Consider the following 12,177-nt stretch of genomic DNA (forward strand, 5'->3'; position numbering starts at 1 on the left):
TTCGTGCACGCCCTCTTTTCCTCACCCGTGGAGGACGAACCGAAGGCCGCTTCGGTTCATGCACGCCCCACTCTCCGCGCTCTCTTTGCACGCCCCGTCCTCCGCCCTCTCTCGAAGGACGAACCGAGGTCCGCTTCGGTTCGTGCACGCCCCGTCCTCCGGGGGAACGAACCGAGGTCCGCCCTGGTTCGGTCACGCCCCCTTTTCCTCGCCCGTTCTCTCGGAGGACGAACCGAAGTCCGCTTCGGTTCGTGCACGCCCCGTCCTCCGCGCTCTCTTGACTGGGGGAACGAACCGAGGTTCGCCCTGGTTCGGTCACGCCCCCTTCTCCTCGCCCGTTCTATCGGAGGACGAACCGAAATCCTCTGTGATTCAGTCGCATACCCCCCTCCTCTCTTTCTCCTCGTACATCACGCTGGGGACGAGCAGGAACCCATTTCGGTTCGGATGTCCCCCTTTCTTCATCCGCTAGCTTCTAAGGGCCACTCCTTCCATCATTTGTTAGGATGATCCCACGTGTCCTCTCTCCTGTCTCATCACGACACATGTCTAAAGGGACTGCTCTGTCCTGGCAAGTCAACAAGGCCACGTGTGTACTGAACTAGCCATGCCTTGTAACATGCTCCTAGACATTCTCTAGGACACATTCCTAGCGTTGATGGAACTCTTCGTGTCAGGTCCCAGACAAGACATTCCAGAACCTCTTCTCTTCCTTAAAAGGATTAGCGTTTCAAGGGAAGGAGAGGAGGTACGCAGAAACTCTGTCATTTTTTTTCTCTGGTTCTTTCTTCTTCTAAGAGGGTTTTCCTCCTCTCCCCCGACTGACTTAAGCATCGGAGTGGTCGCGCCGGGGAGAACCCCTGGCCCTCCATCTCACGTGCTCTTCCTTGCAGGTTCTTGGCCTATTCAAGAAACGGATCTTGGGCGAGGCGCTGTTGAGGGAGTTAGCCGTCTCGTTCGAAGGCGCATCTCAACAGGAACAAGTTGGGTGAAAGCCTATCACAAGGGAGAAAGTGTTATTATGCCACATTACTATATTTTGGTTTGGTAGAAGAATTGCTTGGTTTAAGGATTTAAGGATGATAGATCATATAGTGATTTATTAATACGATACTAATGACTAGCTATATAATAATTTGTTTTATTTTTTTCACGCCATTGGAACCGAATATATAGTCGTCAATTTGAATTGGATTCGCCGGGTTGGTCCGCCTCGCCAAGCAATTTAGGCGAATTTGATTGAAATTTTATCAATCTATTTTAAGATAGATTCAGATGGATTTATCTGCCTAGGTCCGCGACTCATGTGGGTTGGCCCGCAACGGATTTGGGTTGACCAGCGGGTTGAAAAAGTTTATTAATTTATTTCAAATTTTAAAATTAAAGTAGAAAATTTAAGGAATTCGTGAGTTTGATCCGTCTAAATTACAATTCAAATTTAAAAATTTCAACGTGATGAATTTAAACTATAATTCAAATTTAAAATTTTTAAAATTTTTAATTTTTTGACAGACTCATGAGTTAGTTTATCTAATCCACAACCTGTCTTGGATTGAGTTGAGTTAGAAATTTTTCAACATGCTAAGTTGGTAGATTGATCCATCCTATCCCACCATATAATAAATTTTTAATGAATTGATCCGTTAGACAACTTTAACTGAATATACTTTGTAAAAATAAGATTGATTATTTTTCTTTCTTTTGTTACCAACGAATAGATGGAATTACAAATCCAATGACAAATCAATTTTTTTATCTATCTAAATCGGGCGGGAAGCAGTTCCCTCCTCCCAACTTGCTTTTACTCAATTGAGTCCAAATAAGGTGGTGACCTCGTGGTCGACAACCCTACTCGAGGAGGTGACATTGCGGCCAGTGGCCCTGTGTGAGGAGGAGGCGATCTCACGTGGCCACTGTCGATACCGTCACGAGGGGCGAGGTCGTCTCGTGTAGCCATGATCGACAGCACCATGAGCGAGAGGTCGTAATGGCCTACGGTTGCCTAGCAAGCACGAGGTCGCCGCGGCCTCACGAGCACGAGGTTGACATGAGTGCGAGGTCAAGGTTTAATCCTCCTTCAAATCGCGATTTGATCCTCTTTCATTTTTTTTCCTTTGGTTTCTTTCATTTCTCTCTCCTTTCTCTTATCATGGATTATTTTTTCACTATCAATTTTCCCCCTCTCTTTCCAAGTAAATCAAGTTCAATTCTCGGACATAGTTGAATTGGTTACGACAGAACAGACTTACAGAAGAGGACAAGAGTTCAAATTCGGAATCTCGATGAAATTGAAAATACCCTTCTTCGTCATGCCCAACTGCAGTTTCTTGATTTACCTCCTCATAATTAATGATCGTGGAGCCGACCATGTGAGACTGTTGATGATAGATTTTTTTTTTTTTTACAGAAAAGTAACCCGAGCCCAACTCTAATCCCTGCTCTCTATGTTTTTTCCATTATCTTCTTCTAAAATATATTTTGACACAAAACTACGTGGCATGATTTTCAAATGACCAATGTCATCAAGAAATATTTTAATATTATTTTAAAAGTCCTTTAGCTACTAGTCGATTTTTAAAAAGGAACTCTCATGTGGAGCAATAATAAATAAGAAAAAGACTTTTTTTAGACATTTGCCCACGTATATTTGATTAATTTATAATTTATATATAAATTAGCTTCAAACATAACATATACGTATATTATCATTTTCGGAATTGCTTTAATAAATTTACAATTATATTTTTGATTCTCAGGTTATTTTTTATACAGTTAACTTTTCAATTAACTTATTCTAAGAACAAAATATATTATTAAGGACTTTTTATGAATATTTTAAATTCTTATAATGATTATTATATTAGCAATCCATGACTTACAGAAGAGCCGACGAGGTCATAATGGCATCAAACAGAACTTTAATTAAACATGATTTTCAATAAGATCCATACGTGTTCATCATAACAAAATTATAAATTTCAATTATTTAAAAAAAATATTGTCTTTAATTAAAAAGCAGGTCATATTTTGATCACCCAATTGCTTTACCTTTTAAAAAATGTAAGTGCTTATTTGCACTAGCTACATATATATTTTTTCTAATCTAGATATTTATATTTTTTTCTGATTAATTATAGAAATAGAGATCTTTTTTAAATTGGCATATTGAATAAATTTAAAATATAATTTAGATATTTAAAAATTGTTTTAAGTGAAATTGATATGGATAGATGTGGATAATTCTTACAATCATACTTTCAAAGAAAAAGAAATATTCTTTAACATATTTTCTCTATTATTGTCGTACAAGAGAAATTTTACATTGAACAGAAATGCTTTATATTTTCCAAAATATGAAAAAAAAATATTATAAATGTATTGAGAAATTAAAAAACTGCAAATTAACGTATTAACAAAACATTACGATCATATATATATATATATATTCATAAATTAATTACATAAAAATTAATATAAATAAATAGGTCCTCAGCTAATTCCTTTTTGAATAGATAGGTATGCTATTGTTTGACCACTCAAGAAAGAGAGCGCTCCAGGAAACGAGAGCGTTCGGAGGCTGACGACTCTGCACAAAGCCCGGAGTCCCAACCCTATATGTGAGCTTTCTGCATGGACAGAGAACTAAACGAAGAATAGAGATCGAAGGAAGGAAGGACGGCGGCGGTGTGGAATCTGTTGCATCATCCTCGATCAGGTCGTCTGGAAGGCGGAAGCTGAGTCTCTTTTGAGTTTTTGAAAGCCGAACGGGGAGGCAGACCCACTCTGCAACCTCAGGTGAGCCCAGTGCTTTCTCTTTATTCATCATTTCCAGTCATCAAACACCTTTTGATAGGGTGGACTCCTGTCTGTCTCTTGGTCTATGTCTGCGAGACCACAGAATCTCATGGACGAAATCAAGATTTTATCCGAGTTGTTCTTTGGTTTCCTTCTCAGTGGGTCGTTTTAGTGGTAAGAAATGGATGTGGTTGTTCAGCTTCGTATTTGATCTCTTTCTTTTGCTCGAAGGATGTAAGGTTGTTGTTTCTCCATCTTTTATGATTCAGACGCTTCTGAAGTTGGCTTTCCAACATTTTTCCCTTTTCGTGATTTAGCGGTAATCTTGACTTGATTAGGATGCATTTATGAGATCTTCCATTGCTCAATCTTATTCAAATAAAAAAAGGGGGGAAATGTGAGCTTTCCTACTATTTGATTCTTGCCCTTAGTTAACTAAGATTATTTCTTTCCTCCATAATGTGAATCATCATTTTCTTTATTCGCATATCTCTCAGAGGTTATTCTCTTTTTAGGGTTCTTTGGAAATTTATGTAGCCAATTAATCTGGATCTTCTTTTGAAGTAGTTTTCTAGTCGAACTCCTGGTAATTTGTTCATCTTTCTTGTTCTGTCCCTTCTCACATCTACGTTGCAGTTAATTTACAACGATAAATAACCTTATTCTGCTCCATTGTCAGTATCTGCATTTCCTTGAGAAATCTACCAATATAAGGTTCCTATTGTGATCCGACACGAGTATTTCCATATTGGCTGTTTAACATTTTTCTCCCTTCTCGATGTTGAAATGTGATGCAAATATTTCCATTTGACCTCGGCAATGCTGTTAGTAATACTGGACAGTTGGCAAACAAAATTTAAAAAAAAAGTAAAATAGAGTTGAAAATAGTAATACTGGATTATTGGTATTAATATGTTCAAAGAGGATCTCAAATTTATAACTAGAAAATTTGAAACAATTATGATCAAAATTGTGAAGGTAAAGAGCAACAACTCTAGTTAACACATCTAAAGTAACATAAAAATCTTGATATTATAAAAAATACACTCTCATAAGAAGTTATATAAAGCGATAAGATCTTATAGCCAGCTACCAGAAGTTGAGATTTGATTTTTATTGGTTTATATGCAAATTTTTTTTTTTTTTTGTATCATAGTACACTCTGAAATGAATTTTTACAGGTTTAATGGCAAAAGAATACCCGGACTCTCCTAAGATCCACCAGATGGAACTCAAGAAAAGACGTGTAACACATATAGTATTTGTCACCGGCCTATGCATTTTATTTTACATTCTGGGTTCTTGGCAAACCAACACTCTCACTTTGAATTCCAACTCCAATTTGAAGAAAGTTGAATGCGAAAATGGCTTTCCTGTTTCTGCAATGGCAAAAGAAGAAACTCTTGATTTTGAAGCTCATCATCAGATAACCCTTGAAGAAACAACATTAGCAATTGAGAAATTCCCACCTTGTGCCCCCAATTTGACTGAATACACTCCTTGTGAAGATTTCAGCAGGGGAAGGAAGTTCCCAAGGGAGAAGTTGGCGTACCGAGAGAGGCACTGTCCTGCAAAACATGAACTCTTGCTATGCCTAGTTCCTGCTCCACCAAAGTATAAAACTCCTCTTCGCTGGCCACAGAGCAGGGACTTTGCTTGGTATGACAATATTCCTCACAAAGAACTCAGCATTGAAAAGGCAGTTCAGAACTGGATCCAAGTGGAAGGTGAGAGGTTCAGGTTCCCTGGCGGTGGGACAATGTTCCCACTTGGTGCTGATGCTTATATTGACGATATTAATGCCCTCATTTCATTGGCTGATGGAAAAATCAGGACTGCGATTGACACAGGCTGTGGAGTAAATACTTCTTCATATTCTCAAATGAACTTTATTCAAATTAATATAATGTTATCATTGGATGGGCGAAGAGTAATTATTTTTGCACATTGTAGGTAGCAAGTTTTGGTGCTTATCTTCTGAAGAGAGATATCATAACTATGTCATTTGCTCCAAGAGACACACATGAGGCCCAGGTGCAGTTTGCATTAGAGCGTGGAGTGCCAGCCATGATTGGGGTGATGGCCACTCGACGATTGCCTTATCCTGCTAGAGCATTTGATATGGCTCATTGTTCTCGGTGCCTAATTCCTTGGTATGATTATGGTAAGTTAGATTGGTCCTTTCCTTCATATGAAGATCCAGTTCTCATCCACTGAACTGAAAGTAATTCAAGTGTAACCTATATTTCCTACCTTACTTTGTTGTTAAAAAACTTATTGGAAGGTAATCAGATTGAGCATATAGCTCTCATTCTTATGGTCTAGTTAACATGAGCTGACACAAATTTTGTTGGTTGTTTGCCTATGATAGATGGTTTGTATCTAATTGAAGTCGATCGAGTTCTAAGACCTGGAGGCTACTGGATTCTGTCTGGTCCTCCAATTCGCTGGAAGAAGTACCATCGGGGTTGGGAAAGGACTCAAGAGGATCTCAAGAAAGAACAAGATTCAATAGAAGAACTTGCTAAACGACTTTGCTGGAAGAAAGTGATCGAAAAGGATGATCTTGCAATCTGGCAGAAGCCCATAAACCATGTTGAATGTGTAAAAAGCCGGAGAATCTTCAAAACACCACACATTTGCAAGGATCACAATGCTGATGCTGCATGGTAGGAATTTGAAGTCTTAATCTTAATCCCAAGATGACTTTGGTTTCCTCGCTAGACCAAAACGATTATATATGGCATATATTGTTCTTTCCTACAATAGCTTATAAATAACCTGAATAAAGATATTTCCAGGTACAAGGAAATGGAGGCTTGCATCACCCCGTTACCTGAAGTGAGTAAACTGGACGAGGTAGCAGGCGGTGAAGTTGAGAGATGGCCTCTGAGAGCATTTGCTATCCCACCAAGAATTGCAATGGGTTCTATTCCATCATTGACTCCTAAGAAATTTGAAGATGACAAGAAGTTGTGGAGAGATCGGGTGGAATATTACAATAAAATCATCCCTGCTTTGTCACATGGGCGATATCGAAACATTATGGACATGAACGCCTATTTGGGAGGATTTGCAGCAGCTTTGATGAAGTACCCTGCATGGGTGATGAATACAGTCCCTCCAAACTCAGATCATGACACCCTTGGGGTAATCTATGAGAGAGGATTTATTGGAACATATCATGATTGGTGTGAAGCGTTCTCAACTTATCCAAGAACTTACGATCTCATTCATGCCGATGCCATTTTCAGTATTTGTCAGGATAGGTAATGTTCTTTTATAGAAATCTTCCTCTTGTTTTTCCTTGAGTTAAAATTTTTTTGTGAACTTGTTCACAGGTGTGACATAACCTACATTCTTTTAGAGATGGATAGAATATTGAGGCCAGAGGGTGCAGTGATAATCCGTGACACTGTGGATGTCCTCACAAAAGTTCAGACTATAACAGATAGGATGAGATGGAAGAGCAAGATTATGGACCATGAAAGTGGACCATTCAACCCTGAGAAGATCCTTGTGGCTATTAAGACTTATTGGACTTCTGACGCTTCTACACAATAGTGATTGATCGAGGTTCAATAAAGATTCATTCTGTTTCTTCCTAGAATTCGGCATGCAAATTCAAAGCTAGTTTTTGTGCCTCTATGTAGGATCTCATATTCTCTTCTTCCATTTTGCTTATGTAGTTTCACTACAAGAAAAATGATTTTAGAAGACACTATCTAATGAGGCATTTTAGTTAAAATGCATCAACATGTAATTTTTGAGGCACTTAAAATTTGAGTGGCATTTTTGTAATAAAATTATGAAAATTGTAATTTTTTTATTTTTCTTTTCCTTTACCTTTTCCCTCTTCTTACTTCACAAATCCCTGATTTTGCCACCACCACTTTTCCTTCTTCTTCCATCGATCGTTCCCGTAGCCTATAGCATCAGCCGATCATTCCCGCAGCACCAACCGTCCATTTACCCACCACCAGCCGTGTAAAATATCAAAAAATTATAAGGGCTGATTTGTAATAATTAAAATTATTGCCCTAAATGTTGGGGTTAATTATGAGGTAAATGGACTTTACCTCTAATGGGTTTAATTAACCTAAATGAATTAGATTAGTGGGCTAATTGATAATAAAGGTTAATGGATTAATGGTTAAAGACTTATTGGATTCAACCCACAACCCGTTAACCATAAAAACCCAACCTAGCTTCTCATTAACGAAGGAAATCGCGAGTTCCCTCTCCCGATCGCGATTCCTTCGCGTGACCACACCTCCGCAGCCAAGCCGCCGGGAGCTTTCGTCACCCAACGCCATTGCCGAAGCGGAGGAATCGCCGGCGACCAGAGGCTGGATCCTTTGGGGATTGGCTTTCGCTGGAGGTGGCTGGAATCGCACGAGTGGTGGTGGTTCTGGCGACAGCGAATCGAAGAAGAGGAAGAAGATCGGTGAGTGGATAGCAAGCTTGGATTTCTAGGCTTTAGGGTTTCTTGATCTCATTTCTATGATTCTTCCGGATTTCAGAGTCGAATGTTGGAATTAGATTGATTCCCTGTGCCGGCCGCAAGGAGGAAGAAGGGGTAGAGGTGAAGATGGTTCTAGGGCAAACAGGGTTGAGCATATTCAATCTAATACAATTCTCTTGATCTTTAGATCACTGCCACCTATGGCAAAGAGGTACATTTTACAAATGCTGTACATTGATACTGCAATAACAGCAAAATCAATGGAAGAATGGTTGCTTCCTCAAGGCTTTTCCAAGCACAAAGTAGCTATTGACTGGTTGCTTCAACAGAGGTTTCACCTTGAAGTTAAGGACAAGTATGATGCTCTTTATGCTTCTTTTGTGGACATTCGTTTCTACTGTTCTATCTCCTCAATTATGCTTTTGAAGGTTAAGATGTTCACCACTAGTTGTTTACATTTGAAATCACTCTCTGGGAAGTGTTTAACTGCCTTGTTTGACTTTGATCACCTGTTGTGCAAGATGTAAATTTATATATTTAATCTTAAATTTCAAGTTCCAGATTAGCATCTGACAGTAAAATTTAATTGCTCAAACATGTCAAGTCCTATAATTCTAGTTTGATTTCCTATATTTTTTGGTCAAATGAGTTAGTACATATCTGCTAAACATGATGATGACCATGCTATTGTGTCCAACATTTAGGTTATTCTACTTCCTTTGGATGATCCTGTTGACTCTTTTTTGCTCTTTCAACTGGAATATTATTCCTTTCGTTTATTTCTATTCATATAACATATATAGCAAGTTTATACTATAGAAACGGCTCTGGAAAAGTTATTTATTTACATGTCTCTTTAAGTCTATCTATCTTCCTCATCTGCATTTCACTGCCATTGTTTGGGTTGGAAACTATTAATTATTTAGCGTTCTAAACTTTTTCACCACCCTGCAAGAGATATAAGTTGCTACTACCTGCAGCTTGTCTGTACTATGGTTGTTTTCATTTGGATTTTCACTTTGTGATATAGTGGTTTCGATCTTTGTCCATTAATATAAATGGGTAAGTATTGAATGATTAGTCAATTCGTTAAAATATACTCCTAACTTCTTATTTAATTTTCAACTGGTTGCAGAAAGAAGGCAACGAGCTATAAGATAAACCCAAAGTGCCAGAGCAATATCCAGAAGCACCTTGTGAATGGGTATGTATCACCCAATGTTTTGTTGCTTCTATAAGTTGACTTACGTGCCCGAGTATACTATAATCTAATTGACTATTATTATATTTTCACCCAATACGTAGTATGTTATGGCCATATTTTTACTTGTGACTTTGATCTTTTCTTCCTCTAATAAACTTAGCTCTTGTCACATGAAAATCTCTACAATTATGTGATGCCAAAGGGGGTTGATCATCTATTTGATTCAGCATGATTTATTATCATTCTTTTTAATTTTTATGTTTGCTTCTTTCCATTTTTTGTATATTCAATATTTAACGGACTTCTTAAAAGTATTATTTTGGTCTTTGGTTAAATACAAATATTTTTAAAATTCCATCATATACCATACATATTAATGAGATATTAACAATTTCCCTATTAAATCAGCTAGATATGATTTTTTTACTTTCATGAGAATAACAATCCCATGAAGAATTACTACAACAATGTCAGTCTCAATTATATAGGGTTGGTTAGACTGGTATTATCTTGTGATTGAATCCCAAGCTTAACTATTCTAGGAATAGGTAGTCTTGAGAATATGAATGATTATGCAAAACAACCCTTAAGGTTTACTGAATCGGATGCTTTGATGGGTCATGTAAACCCTTGTCAGGGGTCAAGGCAGTCATATAATTTTTTCTACTTGTATGATCACACAAACCTTTCTTCCTTTAAACATCTTACCATGAACAAAAATCTGGTTTTACTGGAGTTGAATCCTTGTAGTCATAGACAGCAATTAACATTCCTGGTTATCCGTGTTTCTATTTTCATTTAGAAAATATACAGAAATAGAAAACTTATCCTTGTAGTCAATCTATATGCTGACATATATCAAATATCACCAATCCTCTAAAATCAGCTGACTCAATTTTATATGCTTTTTTTGCACAGGGTTTTGTTGTGGTGGAGACAAACTAAAGAATGTATGCGTACACTATGTCTAAATTACACTCTGAGATTCTACGTCTATTTTCAAGGTAAAAATTCTTGAATAGCATAATGACAATTGCTAAATCGTGTATGTATATATGTTTAACAATCTTGTGTTGCTCTTTAGCCATTAAAAGAACATGCTTTTGGATGCATAAGCAAGCATGATGGTTGGTTTAGTGGTGTTTGGATAACCAGTGCTTTTGTAGATATTGCAAATAAGCCAATTCCAATGTCGACTGTTACTAGCAATGAACTTCATATAGCTAAAATTTGCTTATCTCCTGCAAATGTGAACCAATGAAACTAGTTATAAATCAAAGGTTTTGCCATCTTCCATCATTGATCTCTGTATTATATGATTGCCATAACCATAAATCTCTAATGTCCTGTGCGGATATAATCGTTTCCAATTCTCAGTATCCTGTTGGTTTGTGCATGTTGAATTGAACTTTAGAGTCAGTTTTCATGTTCCATGCTGGACATTGGTGGTTATATGCGCTCAGAATTGCAGTTCAATATATTTTGATTCAGAACTTCCATTATCATTCCCATGACTGGAGGAGAAAATCAAATGTTATAAATCTCATGCTTCGGAAGCTAGTGTCGATTTCAAATGATTTGATGTGTGGCTCCACAGTAGTTACATTATTATTCACCTCCCTACCTAAGGTTCTCAAACAAATCAATGATTCTGTCTAATCATTCTACTTCAATTCCCATGATATCACAGTGTTCCCTTGTTTGTTGAATGTTAGGATCGAATATCTACTTCCCAACCTAATTGTCGCAGCTATTACAAAAGAAAATTTGGACAACGCTTTTGAGAATGGAATCACAGCAGAACAGGCAAGCATTAGTTCTATTTTTTGCCGTACTATTTATTTTAGAACATTGCTAATATTTAGTTCCTCCATGTAATTAGCACTCATTAATAGAAAAGGCAATATGGTTAATTACTATATACAATCTAACCTTTGAGGTTGTTTCTCTTATGCCACAATTTTATTTCTTATTTCTAGAATGGCATTAGTTCTAAAATTTATTAGACCAAATCTGGTGCTGGTGTGTTGTCCTGCTGGAATAGACAATGTGTTGGATCAAATATGTTGGACCAAATCTGTTGGATCTGATGGTGGGACCAAATATACTGGATCAAATATGAAGGTTCCTGCCAATGCATTGGTGGGAGAGAAAATTGTGAGTTCACTTATTTTATACTTTTGAAATGTCAAATTGTTATGAATATTAAATCAATTACAATGTGTAGGAGCAAATGAAAATGATACATGCGTCGGGGGCAACTTTGGTTTGTTTGGCAATACCATATGATTTGCTTGGTTTGTATGATTTATGATGGTGTTGTTGTATCATTCATGAGCTTGGCCTTTGAGTTGTTATGTAATTTTATGATTGTTTTGTAATAAACTTTTATTTCAGGCTCTCCAACTTGTTCTAAACTAAACACACTGTAAAGTATGTTAATGTGTGTATAACATTTGAAATTACATAATTCTTAATCGAGTTGATATAGTTACGTCTGTCATGCCTCAACATATAGCAGATGAGACACTTTTTTATGCCTCAAAATGAAATTTAAAAGGCATAATAAAACGCCTCAACATATAGCAGATGAGACACTTTTTCATGCCTCAAAAGAAAATTTAAGAGACATAATAAAACGCCTCAACATATGATAGATGAGGTACTGTTTTGTGCCTCAAAAGAAAATTTAAGAGGCATAATAAAACGCCTC

General features: G+C 37.3%; 2 protein-coding genes across 2 annotated transcripts; both read left to right on the forward strand.

Moving 5' to 3' along the window:
* The first annotated feature begins 4,981 nt into the window (after positions 1-4,981).
* LOC141847218 (putative methyltransferase PMT18) lies at positions 4,982-7,480 on the forward strand. The gene is made up of 5 exons (XM_074735202.1): positions 4,982-5,653; positions 5,749-5,959; positions 6,167-6,464; positions 6,597-7,064; positions 7,137-7,480. Exons 1-5 carry the CDS (start codon positions 4,982-4,984, stop codon positions 7,357-7,359), a joined length of 1,872 nt encoding a protein of 623 aa, XP_074591303.1. The 3' UTR covers positions 7,360-7,480.
* Positions 7,481-8,498: 1,018 nt separating this feature from the next.
* Positions 8,499-11,844, forward strand: LOC141847101 (uncharacterized). The gene is made up of 5 exons (XM_074735081.1): positions 8,499-8,615; positions 9,396-9,464; positions 10,383-10,468; positions 11,509-11,621; positions 11,692-11,844. The coding sequence occupies exons 1-5, from the start codon at positions 8,521-8,523 to the stop codon at positions 11,776-11,778; spliced, it is 450 nt and encodes a 149-aa protein (XP_074591182.1). The 5' UTR covers positions 8,499-8,520; the 3' UTR covers positions 11,779-11,844.
* Positions 11,845-12,177: the final 333 nt, after the last annotated feature.

This window comes from Curcuma longa, chromosome 16 (genome assembly GCF_044706935.1).
Source record: "Curcuma longa cultivar G26 ecotype Majalengka, Jawa Barat chromosome 16, ITB_CL_G26_1.1, whole genome shotgun sequence".
Taxonomy (NCBI): domain Eukaryota; kingdom Viridiplantae; phylum Streptophyta; class Magnoliopsida; order Zingiberales; family Zingiberaceae; genus Curcuma; species Curcuma longa.

Coding starts and splice junctions, on each gene's coding strand:
- LOC141847218 (XM_074735202.1), top strand. CDS start 4,982: ATGGCAAAAGAATACCCGGACTCTCCTAAGATCCACCAGATGGAACTC. Junction 5,960..6,166: donor AATTCCTTGGTATGATTATG/GTAAGTTAGATT, acceptor TGCCTATGATAG/ATGGTTTGTATCTAATTGAA. Junction 7,065..7,136: donor TTCAGTATTTGTCAGGATAG/GTAATGTTCTTT, acceptor ACTTGTTCACAG/GTGTGACATAACCTACATTC.
- LOC141847101 (XM_074735081.1), top strand. CDS start 8,521: ATGGAAGAATGGTTGCTTCCTCAAGGCTTTTCCAAGCACAAAGTAGCT. Junction 8,616..9,395: donor CACCTTGAAGTTAAGGACAA/GTATGATGCTCT, acceptor AACTGGTTGCAG/AAAGAAGGCAACGAGCTATA. Junction 9,465..10,382: donor CAGAAGCACCTTGTGAATGG/GTATGTATCACC, acceptor TTTTTTGCACAG/GGTTTTGTTGTGGTGGAGAC.